Genomic DNA, 23,469 nt, shown 5'->3' on the forward strand with positions numbered 1-23,469 from the left:
ATTTCTTCAAATCTTTTTAAATTTTATAAGAATTATAATTTTTATTTTATCGTATATTTTATCATTTATTTAATATATAATAAAAAGATGATATAAATATTTATATTGAGTAAAAAGTTTATTCCTTCAGTACATGCATATTTGTATAGAAATAATCACGATATATTTTTCTTTTCTCGATTATTTTGTCAACTGATCGTGTCTATTGAATTTTTTATTTACAAATTATATATACAATGTTACAATAGGCATACATGCACATTGCAGACTTATAACACATACTATGAAAATTACAGTGCCTTCTATAGAAATTCAAGATTTGTAAGATATTTTTTTGTTTTAGAAAAAATTGCAATAAACGATTGGCAAAAATCATATTTCACCAACAATAAATGAAATTATTAAAAAATTTATTTTGCATGATTATGTTTTTCATTATTAGTGAAAATAAAAGAAAGACATTTTACAATTCTTTTTTTTGTATAAGCAAAATATTTTCTTTACTCTTTATAAAAACATATATTCTTGGTATCAAATTGGTATAAGCTTACAAAAATTTCTTTGAACAAATCATGATTGAAACATTAATAAACTGAAAGACAATAGATTTCAAGTATGTTCAATTTTCTCTTCTTAAATTTTATATCAGTTACTAATATAAAGTACTTTTTGGAGCTTATGTACTCGGCAGTAATATGGATAATTTTCCGGCACTGATATTGCTTTTCTTAATAAGAAAACTAGAGAACATTTTCAACTTTTTTATTAATGAAATTATTAATTTTTAAAAAATGAATATACATTAAAAGAAAAAAATAATATAAAAAATAATGTTTACTTATATTCTCTAGTCTTATTTTTGAAGATTAAGTGCCGTAATAACATGAGAGTTATGTATCATTTTTCTTATGTTTAATATTTTACAGAGAATAAAAATGTAATATTTTTAATCGGATCATACGATAGTCAAGTTCGATTAATGGAGAAGAAAGCTTAACATTTCAATCCCACATAAGATAAATATGATATAAATAAGAACACTACAACATTTATTATCATTACTAATAATGCATATAAGTGTTTGTTTAATTTGGTTATTTTACGATGATTATAATTACGTCATATTAATGACTTTTGTTACAGTATATTTTTTTATGATAAATTATTCAAATATAAAATAATTATTTTGATACTTAATGTTACATTCAAAATTATACTATAAAAGAACTTTTTAAAATTTATATGCAATTTCAATAAAATTAAATATTTGTATACAAATTTATAATATTAAGAAGGAAGAAATATAAAATATTATATAATATAATGTTATGCAAAAAATTGAATGTTTTTACTCTAAACTTGAATTTCTTGTTACATTATTTTATGAAACAGTATTGAAATGAATTTCTATAAGAAATTTTTTTTATAATTTTGTTACTTTAAAAATAATTTTTTTTATAATTTTGTTACTTTAAAAATAATACATAAATACATATAAAATTCAATAATATACAATAATTTTTATTTAATAAATTGTAGAAGATATAAAACATTTATTTAAAAAGATTCATCTTTATAAAGGTTTAATAATGGCTAGTTCATTTTAATTATATCTTCTACATTTTATACGTTAATAATAAATAAATACTGCAAATATAGCTTATTAAATATAACAAATTGCTTCATACAACGAATTTTTATAAAAAAAAAAAAGAAAAAAAAATTGTATCAAAAAGATTTTTATCTTAATTCAATTAATAACAAGAAATTCTAGTAATATATTTCTACACAAGTTACCAAAAATTATTAATCTCTTGTAATACTCTTGTTACTCCTATAACATTTGGAATTACAAGAGATATTTCAATAATATATCATTACTTATGATTTCATATTACATTCAACGAATTTCAGGTAAATATAAATATTTAAGTTCTATTATGCTTCACTTTCTGTTGTTCCTTCTTCTTCCATAATTGGTACTATTAAACTTTCCTTTGACATTAAATTATATTTTGTTACAAATGCTGTAAATCTAGAATAAAAGTCAATATAAAAGACAAAATAAATGAATTAATAATTTTATATTATTATATTGATATTATAATTATATTTTTGTAATTAATCATTTTACCTGCGACATAAAAAAGTCTCATTTTCAAATTCATCAAATATTGTTCTATGATGATAATATGCATGAGAGAAAATTCTATAAACTCTTCTGCTAACAGATCCAAGTTTGGCTACTGAAGATTCTTTAATACTAACTCTGAAATTAAATATGAAAAAATAAAAAAAATAAATATTATATTTGTATGACTATTATAATAATTTTTTAATATGATATTATATATACCTGCTAGGAAAATATTTGTTACTATTAAGTAAACAAGCTGCACCATCAAGTGTATGTCGTGTATAATCAATAGCTGGACATTCTTTAGGTGTCTTATGTGCAGCACATAGAAATATCCATTGTTCAGTAGCTGTCATTTGAGTACAGGTTTCTGGATGACATTCAGCCTGTAGTCTTACTGTTAAACCATTCAGTTCCATACAAAACTGTCTTAAATGTTCATACTTCCATACTGCTTCATCTTGCGCTTCTGGCATTTTCAATATTAAATCAACATTAGATGGATCTCTTCTAATCATTTGTTGAATATATTGTTGCACGGCCAGCGTGCTGTCCATTTCTTCAAAGGGTTCATCAGGCCACCTACAGAAATTCTAACCAAAGAAGGTTCCTAAATTAAGAATTTTTAATAAGAAATGAGAAATTAATATTATTTATATGACTCACTTATTACATGAACATTTTATCATTATGATTATTATATTATATTATTATTACTGAAAATATCTATATTTTTATAATGTAACGATGTAATGTAAAACATATTTATATAAATGAATAATTTTAAAAAATATTATAACGTTAGTAAAATTAAATTAAAGATATATTAATAAGAATAAATTAAAGATATACAAAAATAAAATGATATAAATATCATGAATCATTAATTTGTAAACAAGTTTTTTGTAACGCGTTAATTAATTTTAGAAAGATACGTTAAAGACGCTTTCAAATATCTCTGTAAGTACATTATATATAATCGAACTATCATTAAATGATAGTATATAAGAGATGAAAATAATAAATTCTTAAAAAAATTAAAAGTTTTATTAACCTTTGCTGTAGTTCCAGGTCTATTTCTTCTAAAGAATACACATCCGTCCGCCATCTTCATTTTTTCAGTTGTTGCACTCGATTAGCATGTACGTTCGATTGAATCAAATAAAAAGATCTGAGATGTCGTAATGTCGGCCTAGAGAGTAGCGACACCATATTATTGTTATATAGTGGCATTTTATATTTTATTTAGAAATAACTTGAATGTTTATATCAACATAAAATAAAAGTAAATTGCAAAAGTATATTGTATTTTTTTTTGTTTAATATTATAAATAAATACATATAGGAGAACATAATTTACGATTTGATCTAACGATACACTTTATTTTTACAATTTATATTATATACAGAAGAAATAAAATTTATTATTTTTTTTAATAATGTTTTAAAAATAAAAAAGCTTGACTAATGAGATGATTTATATTATATGAATATTTATTCGTAAACATCTTCTCTATCGGCAACGTAACGTACTATATCCGCAGGTCGTAGAAGCTTCTGTGCATCCATATCTGGTATTTCAAAACCAAATTCATCTTCTATAGCCATTATAATTTCTACATGATCCAAAGAATCCAAACCCAGATCTTGCATAAAATGAGAGTTCAAAGATAACTGTACAAAATATCAAATTTTTAATGATAATATATACAAAAAATGAATAAATAATTGAATAATTTTATTATATTAATTTATTATAGACATCACGATTCAAGCGAAGTGTTAATCTATCATACTTTTTCTGAGAAGCTATCTATCAAGTGTTTTACAAATATAAAATATTATCATAAGCTTTAAAGATTTTTTTCATTGGAAATTATTAAAAAGAAAAAATACTTATGAAAATTTTTTTCAAATATAGTCCTATATATTTGCAAAACACTTTCACAAGTATTCTTTAATGTTGTATTATCTTGTGAATAGATACCTTCTGAACATCAACTTTATCATAGAGATTGAGTACTAAAAGTACACGCTGGCGAATAAGGTCAAGTGATAATGGTGCCTTATGGCCATACTGACGCACCTGCTTGACTCGTGTGCCCTGTAAAATAATAGTTTGTAAAAAATATATAACTTTACAACCTTGTCAGCAGTTATTTTATCATAAGCTTGGACCACATTTAAAACACGTTCTTCTAGTTCTTGAGTTTTAGGTTTTGAAGTGGATGTACGAATATTTTGTATATTTACCTATTTATAATATTATATATATATTATACATATAATTAAATAGAATATATAATTAATATAATTATAATCTTTATATTAAAACATATATTTATAATAAAAGAAAGTAATATTAATATTAAATTTACAATTATAATTAAAAAGTATTGATTTCTTATATAAGCATGGCAACAAATATAATTAAATATAATATCATTAATGAAATAAAATCTGAATTTATACTGTAGGAATGGACTTTACTACTTTATGTATATTCAATTTAATTAAAACATGACATACTAAATCGGTAGAATATTTTAAATTCTATATTTTACATTTCCTTATATTAATTATTTTACTTAAAACAGAATTATTTTGATTACATAATGCGTAATTTAAAATAGGATATATGAACTGTCGAAAAGAATTCATAGAAAATCACAGAAAAGTAATATTTACCTGAGGTATAACTGTGAGAATACTTTGTCTTTTACAATGAAATAATCTTTCATTTAATTGAAATTGTGTAATAGCACTTCGTAAACACGTTCGAGAGATCAAATTTCTAAAAGCACCGGTATTTCTTATTAAAATACGAACTCCCGCGAGAGACGCCATTTTCTCTGCAATGAAAAATCTCGCGAAAAGACGTAACCTAATCGTATAACACTAACTTTACTTGTGTATTGCAGTTATCTCATACAGGAGTTTACATGAATTAAAAATTGTAGCGACATCTACTTTATAATAATATATTTATTATAAAATAAAAATTATGATTTATTATATTTTATCATGTGCTTTTCAAACATTTATACGTGTATATATATATATATATATATATATGATATGGTATCAATTATAGTTCCAGAGAATATTATTTTAAAAATAGTAAAATTTATTATTTTTAAACTTCATGTACATATTTCAATATAACATATTTATAAATAATTTTATTTAATTTATATTCTATTATAAAATGTTTTTTAAAAAAATGAAACATTCTAAAGCAAAAATATTGAATTCTTAGTAACATTTTGAATCGAGAATATGGCGAAATTGCAAAAATTGACGCAGCTGACGTGATTTGTAATAGAGTTCATGTTAGTGTTTATCTTTGGCAAGTATTTTTTCTATTACTCAGGCAACGAATTTTGCTAGTATCTTGGATAAAGTGTGTTTGAATTTGTATCGTTAGTACCATATGTGCTGGAACAATAGTGATCAATATGTGGGTGAAGCCACAAGAGGTTCTACTGGCAAATGCTTTTTGGTAAATTAATATGTGTATACAATGTTCTATGTTCTGTTATAATTACTGTTTACATCGTATGTCAAAGACAGCTGACAGACAAATATTTAGGAATTTTAGTAATCTTCGAGCAATTAATATATTCAAAATACTATTAATTCATATATACAAATAATTATCGTTTTAATTAATTTGTAAATTTTTTAATTAAAATTATTTGTTTATACTTCGTAAATATAACTAATGATAATAAATTTAATATATTCCTTAAAAGAATTTATTAATTATATTTTTGAATATCTTGAAATGTTTAAAGTTCTAATATGTCAAGAATTTTAAATTATTGCTATATTTTTCTATATATTATCATTCAGTATAAAAATATAAATTACAATATATTGTACTTAAGAGATACGGTTTATTAACGATAAGAAATATTCGCGCTATTAAAATCATTTTATTAATTATCTACGAGATTAATTTCCCCTTCAATAATATTTATGAATAAAATATAAATGAAAAGTGAAAAATTTCATTGATATGTATATTTCTGTAATTATAATATTCTATAAATATAATATTATATACGAAATTATTGTTGTTTTCTAATATTATAAATTGCAAAAATAAAAATTACAGTTTTTATTAACTGAAGTTTTTTATATTTTTATTATGTCTTTATATTTATATATTTATTATATTTTTTATGATTTTTTTATTTTAAAATTTACTTTCTTTATTGTGCAATTAAATTTATTATACTTATCTTTTTTTTTTTTAATATATAGAAAAATTTGATATTAACTTTATATAATAGAAATATAAATAGTATATTATGTAATTATAATTATTGTGTTTTACAATGAATAAGTGAATTTTATATTTTTTCTTAAAGAAAAATGATTTTATTTTATCATTTTTATTATATAGGATAACAGAACAAGCAACTGTATATTTTGTTTTACAACGTCGTAAAGGACATGGAAAAACAAAAGGTCTTACTTCTATATTGGTAGGAACATTGGATAGTGTTTTTGACACCAAACCTCCACCATTTAGAATATTACATCAAACACCATCATCAGAAGTTTATTGGGGTAAGATATCTTAACAAATTTAGATATTTTTTTTTTTATAATTTTTATAATTTTTTATAAATATATTGATTTATTTTTTTAATTTATATAGCAGTTGCATGCTCTTTGACACATGAAGAAATTTTACAAGATTGGGAATGGCTTCATTCTAATTTAATGGATACTTTAACATCATTTGATACTGAAGAAGAAATTACTGAATTTGTTTGTTGTAAAATACAATCTATTATTGCAAACAATGTACCAGATTGTCAATTTGCAGATGGTAAATTATTTATTATTTATTATTGATTAAAAAATAAAATTTGTACATAATTATTAAAACTTATATTATTTTATAGAAGAGGATCCAGAATCATTTAAAACTGTATCTTTTAAATTTCATCAACTTTTTAATATACCAAAAGAAGATAAATTAGTCAATTATTATTCATGCAGGTATTTTTATAGTTAAAAATATATAAAATTTTAATAAAACTTAACAAATTTTATATATACTGTATTTTTTTTTAGTTATTGGAAATCTCGTTTACCTAGACAAGGATGGTTATATTTATCAATAAATCATATGTGTTTTTATGCCTATATTTTGGCAAGAGAAACAAAATTAATTATAAGATGGGCTGATATTACTGAATTAAGTAAAACCAATTCCATCTTGTTTCCAGATAGTATACGAGTTGTAACAAGAGAAAATAAAGAGGTAAATAAAATATTATACTATTATTGTATTGTAAGATATTATTTAAAATATTAAATTTTTTATGATAAATACTTTTTTTTATTTTTCTTGTAGCATTATTTTTCAATGTTTCTTCATAAATCTGAAACATATTCATTAATGGAACAACTTACAAATATTGCTATGAAAAGGTAATATTATTTATATTAAGTATAATCAACTACATCAAAATAAGAATGAAAAAATACATTTAATAAATTAATCTTATTTTATTTTTATTAGACTTATAGATGAAAAAAGTGGTTTTAATGAAGATAGAGAACTATTAAGCAAATTAAGGTATTTAATGATTTTGAAAATTTCAAAAAAAATTTATATATATTAATACAATGGTAATTATTTTTACAGCAAAAATGTACCTAAAAAACCATCTTTCTTGAAAAGGGATCTTGATGCACGAGCACATTCTGAAGCTTATAGGTTACAATTCAGATTACCAGGTATTGAAAAATTGGATGGCAGTATTGATGCAACATTATGGACACCATATAATAAAAGATATGTATGGGGAAAAATATTTCTCTCTCAAAATTATCTTTGTTTTGAAAGCAGGGTAAATATAATTAAATATAAAAATTTAATTAAATTTATTATATAAAAATTTATACTTAATAAAATCATTTACTTTATCAATAGGTAAGAGGATTAGTAAGTTTAGTTATACCATTAAGAGAAGTAAGACTTATTGAACCTGCTGAAAATCAATCATCCAGTACAGGAATAGATAAATCTATTCTAGTGACAACAGCTCGATCTTCATTTTTATTTGCTCAGATTCATGATCGTGATTTTGTTGTGCAAAAAATATCTGAATTATTAGCAAGATCTAAATTATCAAATTTGTAAGTTTTTATATAATATTATTAATTTTACAATTTTATATTATTACATTATATTATTAATTTTTATTACAATTTAATAATATATTTATATTTTAATTAATATATTTTATTTTGATATAGGAATATTGATCATGTATTTTCTCAAAATATTATTCAACATAATGACACCAATTGCAAAGAAACTAAATCAGTTAATGATTGGAAACCACAACCACCATTAATGACTTTATTTAAAGCTCCATTAACTAATGAAGCTGCACTAAAACAAGAAGCTAAAGAAAAACAATGGGAACTTCATTTTGCAGAATATGGCAGAGGAATTACAATGTACAGAACAACAGAAACAGCAAAACTTATAATTCAGGGTGTACCACAATCTCTTAGAGGAGAAGTCTGGCTTACTTTTTCTGGTAATATAATATAATAAATGTAATCCTATTCACATAATTATATTAATGTAATATAATTTCGATTTATTTGTAGGTGCTTTAAATGAAATGGTAATGAATCCAGGACTATATAAGTCACTAGTTGATCAATCTTTAGGTAAATCATGTCAAGCAAATGAAGAAATAGAACGAGATTTGCATCGATCTTTACCTGAACATCCTGCATTTCAATCTGATACTGGTATCAGTGCTTTAAGAAGAGTTCTTTCTGCATATGCTTGGAAAAATCCACAAATTGGTAAAAATTTTATCTGCAGTTATAAAAATTATAAAAATTTCAAAAAATTATGATTTTAATTATTTTGAAACAGGTTATTGTCAGGCCATGAATATAGTAGCTTCAGTACTATTAATTTATTGCTCAGAAGAATCTGCATTTTGGCAATTATGTAATGTATGTGAATCATTATTACCCGATTATTATGATAGAAGAGTAGTCGGTGCTCTTGTTGATCAAGGTCTTTTAGAAGAACTAGCAGCTGAACATTTACCAACTTTACATGCTAGATTGCAAGAACTTGGTCTTATTAAAGTTATATCACTTTCGTGGTTCTTAACTATATTTTTAAGTGTTATGCCAACAAGTAGTGCAGTAAATATAATGGATTGTTTTTTCTATGATGGAGCAAAAGTAATTTTCCAGGTATAACACATTTTATGTATATTTTATTTTTAGCTCCTTAATTATTTTTTATTAGTCAAAATATTGAATTTTATTGACATTCTTTCTAATAAATACAGAATAAATTACGTACAGAAGAAATTTGAAGTAAACAGGTCTTTCTTCCTGTGTCAGATAGCATTGACAGTACTGGAGTGGAACCAAGATAAATTATTAAATTGCCGTGACGATGGTGAAGCAATGCAGTTATTAACAGATTATCTTGGAGGTGTATACAATGATGAGGGACTTATACTTCCTAGACCAGTTGATAGTGCTACTCCTAATAGAGTAAGAATACTTTTATGAATTATATTTGTAAACATTAAAAATTCTATCTATTTACATTTATATATATTCGTCAATTTAGAGTATATCTGTTCAAACTTTAATATATGAAGCATATTCAAGATATGGATCTTTGACAATTGGTGGAATAGAAAGACTTCGTTTAAAACACAGATTGAGGGTAGTTCAAAGTTTGGAAGATGGAATTGAGAAAAATGTAATTAGAAGTGTTATTGTTGATAAATATATGACAATGGAAGAATTACAGGTATTATATATATTTAAATAAATAAATATATATATATATATATATAAAAATATATATAACTGTTTAAAAAATAATTGTATTATTATTTAGGATTTATTAAATTTAGTAAGAGAAGAATTAATGAGTCAACGAAAACCTGAACCTGATCGTTATGATCCAACACAGCCTCCTTATGAAGCATATAAAATAGATTTTGAATTATTTAGAATATTATTTGGTGGTTTATCCCCGTGGGGAAAATGTAGTCAAGCTGAATCTCTCGCTGCCCGATTATTCCGTGTAAGTTAATTGAATTTAAAAAGTAATTTTTTTTTAAGTATAGTTACCTGTATCTGAAAAAAGAAAATTGATAAAAAATATTAGAGAATTAACACCTATGTATATCTTAATTCTATTGAATAAGATCAAGCAAATACAGAAAATGTTCATAAGTACTATTGTACTATCAGTTAATGGATCGTAATCGTGATGGTCTACTGAACTTTCGGGAATTAGTACAAGCAATTGGTATGACAGCAACTGCAGATTTAACACAAAGATTAAAACTTTTATATACTCTACACTTACCACCACTACTTACACCAGCTGATTTTGAATCACCAACACATTCTGGTAAATATTATTTTGTACTTAAAAATGTTATAATAAAAGAATATTTATTTGGATAATTAATATCAGATGGTGCTGAAGTAGCAGCTGAAGCTACAGATTTTTTTGATAGTATGGAACAAAGCGTTGCTTCTTTGGAAATGCCAGTTAGTTTAGCAGAAGAACCTAGTATTGGTACTTTATCTCGCTCGACAAGTTTGACCAGCCAACAAGGAGATCAATCATGGGAAGTTCAAAGTATGGGTAGTTTACGTTCTATGATAGCATCCAAAGATAGTCCATTGGATCTTAAAACTGTGCCAAAAATGTCACAAGGACATTTTATTGCATTATGGAAAACTCTTTATGACATGTTTCCTGCACAACCAGAAGAACAAGAAACTTATCATTGTATAGCTTCAATAGGTAAATTATATGTACTACAAATATAAAAATATTATTGCTATTTAAATCCATGTCATATAAATAATAAAAAAAAATGTTTTAATATATAGGTACACTTTTACTTCAATTAGGCGATGTTGGCAAAAAGTTTTATGTTGGTAGAGATGAATCTGAAGATAGTTTACTTCTAGCTGCTATTGCTGTTCAACAAACATCTTCAATTATGGAACGGGTAACATATTATTTATATTACATAAATCATCTCATATATTACAAATTATACATAAATAATGATTTTCAGTCACATGATCGTAATGGAAACCCATCAAACATAATTGCATCTACTGGTCCAGATTGGACAATAAGTGTTGAACAGTTTTTGGCATCTGCCTTAACAGGTCAAGCAATAGTTGATTTTTTTAGTAAAAGAGCAGATCTTGCAGAAGCGATTGCAAGTCTAAAAAATCGTAGATTCAATCGCGTTCATTCCTTATCAGATACTCCTGTGTTAAATGTCTGATACACAGGCTTAACTGTGTATAAAAATAGTGTAAGATATATATGAAATTTATAAAATCATAGATTGCCTTGAATAATTGACCAGTAATTTTATTTTCTAAGAAAATTTCTGCATTCATTGCAATTAGATGTATAAATTTTAGTTAAAAAAATAGATTTGTAGTGCTCAAGACATTTTGTAACAAAATAGTAGTTACAAAAAAGATAAAAATATAATGTTTCATTAAACTAATCCAAGTAATATTTAAATTTTATATGATATTACTATTATATTTTTTATTGATTCCAAAATATTGATAAGTACCAAAAAAATTTAATTCTTTATGCTTATAATATTCTTTTTTTAGTGATATCTAGTAATACATTATATTAGTTTTTACTATATGAAATTAAAATTTTGCATATGTGATTGAGAATTAATCTTTCAAAATATTAATCTATATGTAATTTATTGGCCTAATCATGGATATAGTAATCACGTTGATCAAAAACAAAAACATAATATCAATAGAATATGCTCAGGGTAATATTTTAAATCTAAAATATCAGTTCCATCATTTTTTAATGATATTTATGCTTAAAAATCAAGTTCCCAGTAAATAATATTAATATATAATAGAAGTTTTTGGAATTAAAGTATACTGAATAATTATAAATTTCCATATTTTCCCAATCGTAATATATGCACAAGATTATGAAATATTTTTATTATCAATTAATAAATGTTGCTTAGTTTTTATAATTCTGCTAAAAATTTCAATATATTTAAAAACATAAAAAAACTATAATTTTTGATTGCTACTGATTATAATAATAATTATGTCCAATAATAAATTAAGAGACTATACTTATACTATATACATTCTTAAGAAATATGAGATAATTCTTCAAAGTATTTAAAAATTTATACTAATTCTTATTATTCAACACATTATATATATATAAAATATAAAATTTAAAATGGATATATATATATTTTAACATGTTTATAAATTTTTGTTAAATGCAATTGAAATCATATTTTTTTGACACATACAATTATATTTTTAAAATAATTTTTATTTTTATATAATTATTGCAAACAAAATTTTTGAAATAGAATTAGCAAAAAAAATTATTCCGTCAAAAAAAGCATGAAATATTAAAAAATTATCTTTCTATATGTGTATATAATGATCGATTTCATATATAAAACTCTATGTACAAAAATCGTATAATAAATTATATATACAAAAAAATCTTTGTAAGTTTATAAATATAATTTAAGTCAATAATTCAATATAATAATACACATTATTTAAATTTTTATATTTTTATTGAAAGAATAAAAGAATTATATATTAAAAATTTTTTGGTAATATACCATCATTTTTTGCAAGTCTTACCAAACAATCATCAGATTCACCCTAAAAAATAAATAATTAATAATAAAAAATTAAAAATTAAATAAAATTTAAAAAACGTACCATTCGGCGTATAGCTCCACAAATTGCATACATTTTTTGTGAATCACTCATGCGTCCAGTTTCAGGATCAACATCAGCAATACTTAATTGAATAGATGCATGATCTTTAGCATGTATAATACGATTACTTGATGAACTATAAAATATATGACTTATTATAATTTATTTAAATTTTTAATTCTTTTCAGTTATTTACAATTTTTATTTAAAGAAAAATATTATTTCTATATCATAAAAAATAACAATCCACGTGTATTACTTACCACTTTCTTGGGATGTATAAGTCAACAAGTACTCCGTTATCGTTTTCCATTTTTATATCTACAATAAAATTTATATGAAATTATTTTTTTATGTAAAAAAATATAATATTATGAAATTATAATATAAAATAAATTCTTATTTTTACTTACTAAAAGAGCACCGTAAAATGGCTTCCTACGGAAAAGAACTCTTACAATATGGTAAATATCATAAAACAAAATCAAGTTTACCAACATAGAATAAATTTCTATATATTTCTATCAATTTAAATATTTATTAAAAGTTATTAATTTCATAACTTCGAATATATTTTAGTTTGAGATATTACAAATTTTGAATTCTTTTCATAGATTTTGAAATTAATTATCAAAATTTATTTATTCAAAAATTTTATGTATATTAAGTTATGCGTTTTTAGGGTTTTTGCGAATTATGTGACGTAATATTGAATTTTTACCCAATTTGATTGGATAATAGAAGTACCAACGCGCGCCAAATTAAATTAAAAATTTTTTCTACGAAATTAAATAATTTTACAAAAAGAAATAAGAAAAAATATAAAATTATTAATAATATATTATAAATTCAATAATAACCTGTGTTTTTATAATAAAATTTATTTTTTATTATTACATATCTTTAATTATATTTCAAAATTTTCTTCATCATATTGTATTTATATATATTATAATATATAATATATAAATTTATAAAACTCTATAAATACATATATATATATATATATACACTGTGACAGTATAGTGTCCGTTACAATTTTATGACAGGTAACACCACCAAGCGGATATTAAAAGAAACATTCCCTGCCTATATTACTGTCAAACAGTTCCATCGGACATTCGGTGACTTGAAGTCATCCGGTAAATCATGATGCTCTTATGATGTGCCTTCGTAAACATGAGAAGTGTGTTAATGTTCTCTTACGCGTTTAAATAAACTGTGATACGAAAGTGTGTCCAATGTTAAAACATGTTTTATTTATTACATGTATATTAGAAGTAAAGTTAATATATAATATGTAATCGAAAGTATACTTGATGCATTACGATGCAATTACAATATTAATGTTAAGTGCACTTATTCGTTTTTTTGTTAAAAACAATAAAACATTAATCGCACGTTCTTGTTACACGTGCTCATCGATATGTCTATGAAGGTAAGTTTTTTTTTTTCATTAAAATTCCATTATACAATATAACATATACATTTAATTTGGATATGTTTTGAATGAAATATTGTATTTTAAAATGTAAATAAAGAACGTTTTTAACGAATTTTAACTTAATTTTTAAAATATTAATTTTGTTAATAATTTATATAATAAATTTTTGTTTTATTTCAAAAAATAAATAAATAAATAAATAATTTTAATTATAATTTAAACTTAATTTTAATTTAATATTGAATTTCGAATTTTATATTTAAAATTTATGCTTAAAATATAATAAAATATATATTCTCATAAAAACAATAAAAAAATATATAAATATATTTGTAAAAAAATATAATTTCTTTCTTATAATTTTTTTTATGATTATTTATATATTCATTTATTATTAAAATATACATATAGTAAAAGACAGAAAATAACTTTGATCATATTCTTTTATGTAATATGTATACATTTAGAAACATAAAACTAGATGAGATCAGAATAAATTTACGGAGAACTGATGTCATTTCTTGACAGTGCAATAAATTACATTGTTTTGTTGATTATATGCATGATTACAACTATTATCGCCTTTATCTTTCAATTTATTTTAATATTACATATAAATGAATAAATAATTTTAAATATTTATAACTATAGTAATGGATTGAGATCGTAAAAAATGTATCGATATACTTAACACGAAAAAATATAAATTATTTAAAGAAAACATAATATTATATTCTGATAAGTTTTCATGATATATACATCGCATAATTATTTAAACGTAAGTTATATATCTATTACTATATTTATTAAAATATCGATTTATATTTTAATTATGAATTTACACATTTCGTGATTTCATTATGTATACGACAAATATATGTATAATAATTATTTAATCTCAATTTATTATATTAAAATTTGATTAAAACAATATTTTAAAGATTTATATATTATAAAAATTTTAAAAAGTTTGTAAGTTTCACAAGAAAAGCAGAGAAATTGTGAAAGACTGCATAGTTTCGTATAATGCGATTTCAGTTACAGTCGAATAAATTCATAGTTCATTTACCTCTCTTGATTATGATTATTTAATCGATTGTATTATTGAAGATCGATATATACATATATGTAAGTATCGATATATATCGATATCATTATATTTTGGGGGTCTGTAAAAATTATTAGGAAAAAAAATAAATTACCAAAGAAATTAGGATAACAAATCAATATTTCATGAATTGCTTTAATTTTAAATTTTTCTATATAAATTTTTTATTTATTTTCCTTTCTTTATTATATAGAAAGAATCACCTTGGGATGTGGAATTACATCTGGCAGCGGCACGTGGAGATGCAAAGCGTCTTCGAGTTCTTTTAGATTCTGGTCGTGTTCATGTAGATTGCAAAGATAAGGTAAATTGAAAAAATTATTCGTTCGATCATACGATAAACTAGACAAATAAGAAATCAGTTACTATTATCAGGCGACTATTTGTCGTTGGGTCAATCGTTCAATATGCAAATCACCACATGTCATTGAAAGAGTAAATAGTAACATTATTTCTCATCTAATTTACTAGATCATGTATAGATATTCGTTCTACTTTGGCACACGATCAAATTTATCTTCATTTTATAGAATTTGGAATGTAGTCAAAATAGATATAGTTTACATTAACCTTCTTTTAAATGTCATGGTGAGTCGTGCTATCGTTTTTTTTTTTTTTTTTTTTTTACTAATTTGCAAACGATCAGTTAAATTAAACATATCATTAAAGTCTGGACTGTTTAATCGGTCGTTATATCAATTGAAGAACAACAATCATCGTTATTATAGTAAATTATCAATTAATGATACGTGATTCGATAATACAGGAATATAATAGAAAGTAGAAACTGTATCAAATGTCAGACATAAGTAATTATACGATAAATTTATCTTAATTGTCTGTTTGATGATATTGTTTGTGTTTGTTTATTGATTTGTGTGAGTCGAATCACAAGATTCGTTTAAATCAATTAGAAAGTAATTCAGGGGGATTCTCATTATTGAGATCATATTGAAATAATACATAATCACATGCCAATCAATTTTAGAATCAATTAAATAAAATTTGTTCAAACTTTTTAATAAAAAATTTGACAGAAATCTAAAAAAATATTTTTCGTTGATTTATTATCATCTTTACTGGCAAATCATTGATCATTTTATCCATTTTTAGGATGGCACGACGCCTTTAATATTAGCCGCTGCTGGAGGTCATATCGAAGCGGTCACCGAATTGCTACAACAAGGGGCGGATCCTAATGCCAGACGGCTGGTAAGTCCTGAGTACACGTAGCTGGCCCATGAATGAACTAAGAATGAATGAAATCCGTTGAACGTGCGTGTCCTGGCAACCCCGTTATCCATTGAAGGGAAATACTTTTTATGATAGCTAAAAGTTAGTCTTTTGTTCTATATTTTTTTTAATATAATATTATAATTTTCTTATGATTTTAAGGAAATATACGACATTGTTTCGTTGAAATATTCCAAAGGATGATTATGTTTTTTAACAAATATACCATCACATTTATCATATAAACAGTTTTATAATGATAATTGAATAAACTCAATTAAGGTAAAGATATCTTTGATAATATTCGATTATTCTTTGATAATATTTCTATTTTTAACTTGATGATCTATATTGTACTGATGATGTCGTGCTCTATTTGTATCCGATAATGAATCTTTATGTTCTTGTTGATTATGAACTTACGTTAGAAATTTACGAAGAAAAAATGATGCCTACAGTTCTTTTGCTAAGTTTTCCAAAATAGAAAGCATAATTTTTGATCTATTCATAGGGTTCGAAAAGTCTGTGCGACATAAAAAGCTTGTCGCTTCTATACATGTAACGTGAGGCACCAGGAAGCAGTCGAGTGGCTTTTTTTAAATGGCTCGTAACGATTTATCGCTGAGTTCACGTATACTCTCAGGTACCATCAAGAATCTCTGTATTGTATGCAAATTCGATAAAATACGGGACCATGTTGCGATTTTCGGTTATAAAATATCTGCTTAGCTTTCAATTAAAAAATCTGATACGTGATTCATTAAAGATAGTTTTAGACGAGCGATCTTTATGTGATATTTTTATTTATTTTCTCTTTTAATATATTAATATTTAAATTACATTCATTATTTTTTTTTTTTTAGGTATAGAATATTGATGAATAAATAAAGATTTAACAATATCAAAATAAGAAAAAATGAAAAAAGTTTTTTCTGAATATTTGAAAAAAATGATATTGTAGAAACTAAATATGTATTAAGAACTATGCATTAATCATCACAACTCGATTTTCAAAATTATTTTTACTGATAGCAATTTGAACTTCATTAAAAGTTATATTTAAAACTATTATCGCTTTATTCACGATCTAAATGAATTCTTAATCAATTCTAATTATTGAAAAAAGAGAGAGAAATAAAAGAAAAGTAGAATATAATGATAGAATAATAAATGCGAGAAAGATGCAATTAATCACGAACTGTTTTGCTTGTTTCTTTAATAATAAGTCGATTATGTGGTCGATAGGCGAGTTTCTAATTCATATTAAGAGATTAGAGAACGTATCCTTCTTTCAAATTCAACAAATACCGTGATTTTGTTTTCTATGTTAAAAAATAATATTATTTTTTAATTAAATACCATGATTCGTGAAAAGTATTCTTCTTAATCATGCTGATGCGGATTTTAAAAAGGAATAGTACTCCAAAAATGGGATGATAAATGGATAACAATCATATGAAATACAATTTTCGTATAAATCAAGTGATTTTTTTTCTCGTAATAAACAATTAACAATGTGGATCTAAGAAATTAAAATAATACAGTAAGAATCAGCAAAAGTGAATCGAAAGAACGAGAAAATTTCTATTTGCATCGAAAGCCTAAACGCGAATTCATTAACGTCGGCCAATTAGATACTTATTTTATAGTTTCTAAAAAGCGCGACCTGAATACGACGAGGTTGAATATTTCGCCTCTTAAATACTCTAGTTGGCGCATAAAATACCTGTATATAAAATATGTGTTTATAACGTTTTAAATATGTATATTTGTCGGTAAGCATATTCAAGGTTGCTGAAGCGAAGCATGTTAGGTTGAATCGCGGTATACGCAGGTTCGCGTGTTTCTAATGCATTTTAATAGCGATATCTGCTATAATATGGAACCGGCCACGTAGAACTCACGTGGAGCGCAAACCGTCTAAACGCGGTTTCTGCACAAATTGCTGGTATCAGCTTGAAAATCGTGCGTGGGCGTTCGTGACACACTAATCCCTTAAATTTGGCCTCGTTCAAGAAACAGACTTTCGACCGATTGAAACAAATCTTTTCATAATTACCAATACTGTCTTTATTATTCAAATAACAAGTATTCATTAATTCTTCATTAAATCTTCTGCGTATATTTTTATTTTTAAATGATAATTTAATTTGATTTATTCATAAGTATATATTATATACTTCATTTGCAGTTTTTAAATATCTTTTTCTTAATTTAAGTTTCAGTTTAAGAACATTTTTCGAAAGTAAAAACCTTCTATCTAATATTTGACTTATCGAAATCTTATCTTATTTGTATTACTTTAAATGTCATGCTTGAATCATAAATAGTAACATTAAAATGGTATATTACGTTTCAAGAAACTGGCAAATTTTTATAAAAAAAAAAAATGGAAAATGTTCAATTCCAGGTATTTATTTACATATATAATTACGATAGAAATAAAATATTAATAAGAGAACAATATGTTTTACTTTGCAAAAAAAACAATTCCAGGATTTCATAGTATTGATCTGATACAAATTTTCCAAATTTTACTTTAAGAAGTTTCATAAGAATTTCAAATAAACAATTCTCGTAGCACACGAAAGCGTGTTATATTGCATAAAACGTTAAAATAGCGTATGCTGGAAAGCAGATTGCTCACAGGAAGTAACAAGTTCATTATAAATCGACGATGGTCGTCATCCATCCGAGCATCCTCTCCGTTTTGAACGGTAAGCATTAATTGATACGATCATTTAGTGGGGACCAGAGTGCAACACTACAGGTACCATGCACCATTTGTCTCTAATTACCACGTTTGTCCACGATCCAACAAATTAATTAAACTAAGAAAAGAGGGAACTGAAAATAACTTTTTGTCCTGTTTGATTTCTTGCAAATCATTGATTCTCGATTCATCGAATTATATATTCAGAATTTTTTAAAATTAATTTGTGTATAATTAATCGCAATTAAAATTGTTTTTTCAGTTTTTTAAATATTTATTAATAGATTATTATATAACGTATAAACAGTCTTTTATACCGTATGATTTTGAAGACGATGTAAGGTGAATGAAAAAAAATATATTCGATCACGATGGAATCTATTATTGTGACTAGATAGACAGGTTGATCGTCATTATAGAATTTCTGCGGTTTGTAATGGATAGGTATTGTATCTCCCAGCTTGATATGGTTGAAGAAACATCGGAACTCCACGAAACATACATATATATATATGCACCAGAGAACACTAGTAATTTCTCATCGATAATGAATAAAATACTCATTCTATTAAAAAAGCATAACTCGATTTAAATGAATTGGAATAGTTTTTTTTTAAACTATTCATTAATACTTTGAAACAAATATCAGTGAAAGTACATATATAGTTGATACTTGAACAGGTTTGACTTGCATTGGCCTGGACATACGTTGTTCCTTTCGTGAATATTCGAAACACACCAGTACTTTCTCTCCTTTACCGATGGATAGATATTCAATTCGAAATCGCTCTCTTTTTATTCAATTAACTTGGAACCTGATTCATTATAGGTTTCAATAAAATTTAACATTGAAAAGACTAATATTGAATGTTATTTATACTTAAATCAATCAATTGTCTAGAACTTATTGAACTTGTACAATTAGAATCATAATGTTAGAACTATAATATTCTATCGATAATATTTTACATTTATAATTGATGTATTCATACCATTTATACTTCACTCATTGTAAACTATTACGATGTTGGAATTTTACATCACAATAATCGAAATATTCTATTATAATGAGGAAAGAGTTCAAATGATAATACATCAATTCTTTCTCAAGACATTAAGTAAACTACATATAAAGTATTGATTCTTCACAGACACAAAAGGATATCTCTGACATATTATAATAGGTACTATGTCGCCACAAAGGCGACAGGATGTCGTTCTTACTGTCAATTATCTGCAAGATGTTATAGAATAAATTTTCTTCGATAATTGTAATTCAATTTGAATTTTATACAGATTGAAATATAAATGACATTAGAATTATAATTAAATTCATAAAACATTCAAATAAATGATTATAGAATTTAAGAAGAATGTGACATTTAAATAGATGAATGACTATTAATTTATTCGACAATATTTAATATTCAATATTTAAAATAATTATTTTAAATTTTTCTTTTTTATGCTTTTTCTTTCTTATATTTTATAGTAAAATGTTAATTTAAATTTTTCAATATATTAATAATCATGTCAAATGTATATAATTCTATTATTTTCGAAACAAATTGTTTTATTGCTTCTTTTATATTTTCTATCTTTTGCTTTCTCTTTGTTTTTTAATAATTGATATCGATATACTTTCTGAGAAATTATCATTCTCTTTTTAATTGAATTATTTTAAATATTTTAAGAATTAAAAACAATATCACTTCCTCTTAAGAAAGAAGCTAAATTTATATTTTATATTTTCTTTTTTTATGATTTCTGTAGCCGATTATTTTTAATTAATATGAAACACAGACAAAAGTATTTATAAGTTTATTTTATATTCTTTTCTATTATATATATATTTGTAAAAATAATATAATAATTTCTTAGGAGATAATCATTCGTTTTTTTTCCGTGTCATAAAATCTAAAAAATTTTCTGGAACTTCGTACAATTTTCTTGGTTCATTAAAATTTTTTACACTTTATTTTTTATTTTTTAGACAGGTACTACGGCATTATTTTTCGCCGCTCAAGGTGGTTATATGGATATTGCCAGTCTTCTATTGGAACAAGGTGCTATCGTCGATTCTTGTAGCATAGTAAGTTGGAATAAAATAAAAAGTATCATGTAACCAGGTGAAATTGAAACGATCGACAATTTCTGGTTGCAATTGCAGGATGGCGGTACCCCACTTTTCGTCGCGTGCCAGTGCGGTCACCTAGATGTTGTAGAAGGTTTGATTGAAAGAGGCGCCAATCCGAATGCTTACATGAAGGTGAGATAATTCAAATTTTATGATAAATGTTATAGTCGCTTAATAATTTAGAAAAATTACTCTTAACATGTGATTAAAAAATATTAGATTAAAAGTTAATTAAAACTTATAGGATGGTGCCACGGCGTTATTTATTGCTGCTCAAAATGGTCACGTGCGTATCTTAGAAGTTCTTTTGGAGCACGGAGCAAAAACGGATGCAGCAAGAACCGATGGTGCCACGCCTTTATGGATAGGAGCGCAAATGGGACACGATCATGTCGTGAGGAGGCTTTTGAAAGCTGGTGCGAAGGTCGATGCCACCAGACATGTAAGTCGAGAATAATCGTACAAAGAGAGGAAGTTAGAATCGAACTTTTCAAAAGAATAGTTAGTCTGAGTGTTTTTTTTTTATAGGATGGCGCGACTCCACTATTTAAGGCGGCTCATAAGGGCCATGCCGCTGTTGTAGGTGAGCTACTCAAGTACCGTCCATCTCTTGGTATTCTTCCAGTAAGTTCTCTTAAATTAAAACTTTAAATTCTAAAAAAAATATAAAAATAATACAATAACTACTTAAAATCAATAAAATTATTGTTAATAATGTTAAGGAATTATTTAAATATTATTTAAATCGTTTACAAACAAATTTAAAAAATATATTTATATTTTAAAATGTAATAAATCAATTTTATATTCAATATGTATATAATAATATTTGAAATATTTTCTTTTTCCATAATTTTCATTTAAAATTATACAAAAATTTTTTCTAGAATGGTGAAAGTGCATTGCATGCGGCAGCATTAACGGGACAAATGACTGTTACAAGACAACTAGTAGGTGCAGGAGCAGATCCTTTACTCGTAAATCAAGAAGGTATCACGCCTCTTCAATTAGCTATTAGACATTCACAAACACAAGTGGCCAATTATTTAAAAGATAAAATTAGAACGCGCACAGGAACATCTTAGCAAAATCCATGTTTATCTATTCTAATAAAAATTAAAATGAAAAAGTAAAAAGAAAAAAATGTAGATCAGTGAAAGAAATCAGTATTTCTAAAAAAAAAAATAGATAAATAAATAAATAAATATATATATATATATATATATATATATATATATATATATATATATATTAATTTGTATACTTTAGAAACAGTTTATATATGAAATAATTAAGTATTAACAAATAATAAATGAATTTTTATCATATATCGCATAGCGATGAATAAGACTAAAATGAGATATTGATTTATACTAAAATCACAGGATTGTGGTTTAAAACTCCGTCATTTTTTTAAAACTGTTATTTTTAATGCATATTTAGATATGTATAAAGCATATCCTATCTAAATTTAAATGAAATATATTTTAACGTATTCTTCTGTTATGTAAATATATTACAATGTCGAAACATCTTTTAAAAACATCTTTTAATGTAAACGGTATACATCTCAGAGACAACATCAACAGAGTTGATTTTGCATTAGATATATTAGAAATATATATCTTGTTAATATTGAACTCGTTATATAAATGTAATATAAATGTACCTTCAAATTATATAATTATTTTGTTCTAATTGACAGTTAAGACTGATTGATTTGTTTTGAAAAAGAGTAAAATTTAATAATTTTTTAGTACTAAATCTATTTCTTTTTGTTGATTTATTTATATATTATATTAGTGTTAATGCGATACGCACAGGAAAAAGAAAGAAATATATTTTGTTCTCTATGGTGATATTAAAATATTTTATTTACGAATAAATAATA

The 23,469-nt window shown here is 24.2% G+C and overlaps 5 protein-coding genes and 1 long non-coding RNA gene across 9 annotated transcripts; 2 read left to right on the forward strand and 4 right to left on the reverse strand.

Moving 5' to 3' along the window:
• Positions 1-99: 99 nt before the first annotated feature.
• Positions 100-3,348, reverse strand: LOC410949 (MOB kinase activator-like 4). 2 transcript variants are annotated; one of them, XM_394425.7, is made up of 4 exons: positions 3,192-3,348; positions 2,357-2,730; positions 2,135-2,269; positions 100-2,035 (listed from the first exon to the last, which is right to left on the reverse strand). In XM_394425.7, exons 1-4 carry the CDS (start codon positions 3,249-3,251, stop codon positions 1,939-1,941), a joined length of 666 nt encoding a protein of 221 aa, XP_394425.2. In that variant the 5' UTR covers positions 3,252-3,348; the 3' UTR covers positions 100-1,938. The 2 variants fall into 2 exon arrangements, with proteins under 2 accessions (XP_394425.2, XP_006560963.1); XM_006560900.3 differs by having other exon boundaries at positions 2,357-2,747; positions 3,192-3,276.
• Positions 3,349-3,492: 144 nt separating this feature from the next.
• Positions 3,493-5,171, reverse strand: LOC102654169 (acyl carrier protein, mitochondrial). Of its 3 annotated transcripts, XM_016911461.2 has the most exons (4): positions 4,826-5,154; positions 4,280-4,390; positions 4,125-4,241; positions 3,493-3,811 (listed from the first exon to the last, which is right to left on the reverse strand). In XM_016911461.2, the coding sequence occupies exons 1-4, from the start codon at positions 4,982-4,984 to the stop codon at positions 3,632-3,634; spliced, it is 567 nt and encodes a 188-aa protein (XP_016766950.1). In that variant the 5' UTR covers positions 4,985-5,154; the 3' UTR covers positions 3,493-3,631. The 3 variants fall into 3 exon arrangements, with proteins under 3 accessions (XP_016766950.1, XP_016766949.1, XP_016766948.1); XM_016911460.2 differs by lacking the exon at positions 4,125-4,241 and having other exon boundaries at positions 4,283-4,390; positions 4,826-5,171; XM_016911459.2 differs by lacking the exon at positions 4,280-4,390 and having other exon boundaries at positions 4,826-5,147.
• Positions 5,172-5,390: 219 nt separating this feature from the next.
• On the forward strand, positions 5,391-11,673 carry LOC410950 (TBC1 domain family member 9). Its single transcript, XM_394426.7, has 19 exons — positions 5,391-5,639; positions 6,549-6,715; positions 6,807-6,980; positions 7,057-7,153; positions 7,229-7,418; positions 7,512-7,588; positions 7,680-7,736; positions 7,806-8,010; positions 8,094-8,299; positions 8,420-8,709; positions 8,783-8,986; positions 9,060-9,391; positions 9,545-9,700; positions 9,780-9,965; positions 10,056-10,244; positions 10,415-10,577; positions 10,644-10,979; positions 11,069-11,190; positions 11,260-11,673. The coding sequence occupies exons 1-19, from the start codon at positions 5,596-5,598 to the stop codon at positions 11,476-11,478; spliced, it is 3,414 nt and encodes a 1,137-aa protein (XP_394426.4). The 5' UTR covers positions 5,391-5,595; the 3' UTR covers positions 11,479-11,673.
• Positions 9,413-10,240, reverse strand: LOC107964222. Its single transcript, XR_001702582.2, has 2 exons — positions 10,108-10,240; positions 9,413-9,692 (listed from the first exon to the last, which is right to left on the reverse strand). It is a non-coding gene; the product is annotated as an uncharacterized LOC107964222 (long non-coding RNA).
• Positions 11,674-12,773: 1,100 nt separating the features above from the next.
• Positions 12,774-13,445, reverse strand: LOC551479 (40S ribosomal protein S21). The gene is made up of 4 exons (XM_006560898.3): positions 13,357-13,445; positions 13,207-13,264; positions 12,944-13,079; positions 12,774-12,883 (listed from the first exon to the last, which is right to left on the reverse strand). The coding sequence occupies exons 2-4, from the start codon at positions 13,254-13,256 to the stop codon at positions 12,818-12,820; spliced, it is 252 nt and encodes an 83-aa protein (XP_006560961.1). The 5' UTR covers positions 13,257-13,264; positions 13,357-13,445; the 3' UTR covers positions 12,774-12,817.
• Positions 13,446-14,052: 607 nt separating this feature from the next.
• On the forward strand, positions 14,053-22,726 carry LOC726529 (ankyrin repeat domain-containing protein 29). The gene is made up of 8 exons (XM_026439627.1): positions 14,053-14,381; positions 15,689-15,799; positions 16,609-16,707; positions 21,435-21,533; positions 21,612-21,710; positions 21,823-22,020; positions 22,107-22,202; positions 22,466-22,726. Exons 1-8 carry the CDS (start codon positions 14,370-14,372, stop codon positions 22,661-22,663), a joined length of 912 nt encoding a protein of 303 aa, XP_026295412.1. The 5' UTR covers positions 14,053-14,369; the 3' UTR covers positions 22,664-22,726.
• The last annotated feature ends 743 nt before the right edge of the window (positions 22,727-23,469 follow it).

Source organism: Apis mellifera, linkage group LG3 (genome assembly GCF_003254395.2).
Source record: "Apis mellifera strain DH4 linkage group LG3, Amel_HAv3.1, whole genome shotgun sequence".
Classification (NCBI taxonomy): Eukaryota; Metazoa; Arthropoda; class Insecta; order Hymenoptera; family Apidae; genus Apis; species Apis mellifera.

Coding starts and splice junctions, on each gene's coding strand:
- LOC410949 (XM_394425.7), bottom strand. CDS start 3,251: ATGAAGATGGCGGACGGATGTGTATTCTTTAGAAGAAATAGACCTGGA. Junction 2,270..2,356: donor AACAAATATTTTCCTAGCAG/GTATATATAATA, acceptor ATTTAATTTCAG/AGTTAGTATTAAAGAATCTT. Junction 2,036..2,134: donor GAGACTTTTTTATGTCGCAG/GTAAAATGATTA, acceptor CTTTTATTCTAG/ATTTACAGCATTTGTAACAA.
- LOC102654169 (XM_016911461.2), bottom strand. CDS start 4,984: ATGGCGTCTCTCGCGGGAGTTCGTATTTTAATAAGAAATACCGGTGCT. Junction 4,242..4,279: donor AAATAACTGCTGACAAGGTT/GTAAAGTTATAT, acceptor ATTATTTTACAG/GGCACACGAGTCAAGCAGGT. Junction 3,812..4,124: donor ATAAAGTTGATGTTCAGAAG/GTATCTATTCAC, acceptor TATTTTGTACAG/TTATCTTTGAACTCTCATTT.
- LOC410950 (XM_394426.7), top strand. CDS start 5,596: ATGTGGGTGAAGCCACAAGAGGTTCTACTGGCAAATGCTTTTTG. Junction 6,716..6,806: donor ATCATCAGAAGTTTATTGGG/GTAAGATATCTT, acceptor TAATTTATATAG/CAGTTGCATGCTCTTTGACA. Junction 9,392..9,544: donor GAGCAAAAGTAATTTTCCAG/GTATAACACATT, acceptor TTCCTGTGTCAG/ATAGCATTGACAGTACTGGA.
- LOC551479 (XM_006560898.3), bottom strand. CDS start 13,256: ATGGAAAACGATAACGGAGTACTTGTTGACTTATACATCCCAAGAAAG. Junction 13,080..13,206: donor TTATACATCCCAAGAAAGTG/GTAAGTAATACA, acceptor TATATTTTATAG/TTCATCAAGTAATCGTATTA. Junction 12,884..12,943: donor GTGGAGCTATACGCCGAATG/GTACGTTTTTTA, acceptor TTTATTTTTTAG/GGTGAATCTGATGATTGTTT.
- LOC726529 (XM_026439627.1), top strand. Junction 15,800..16,608: donor ATGTAGATTGCAAAGATAAG/GTAAATTGAAAA, acceptor ATCCATTTTTAG/GATGGCACGACGCCTTTAAT. Junction 21,711..21,822: donor ATCCGAATGCTTACATGAAG/GTGAGATAATTC, acceptor TAAAACTTATAG/GATGGTGCCACGGCGTTATT.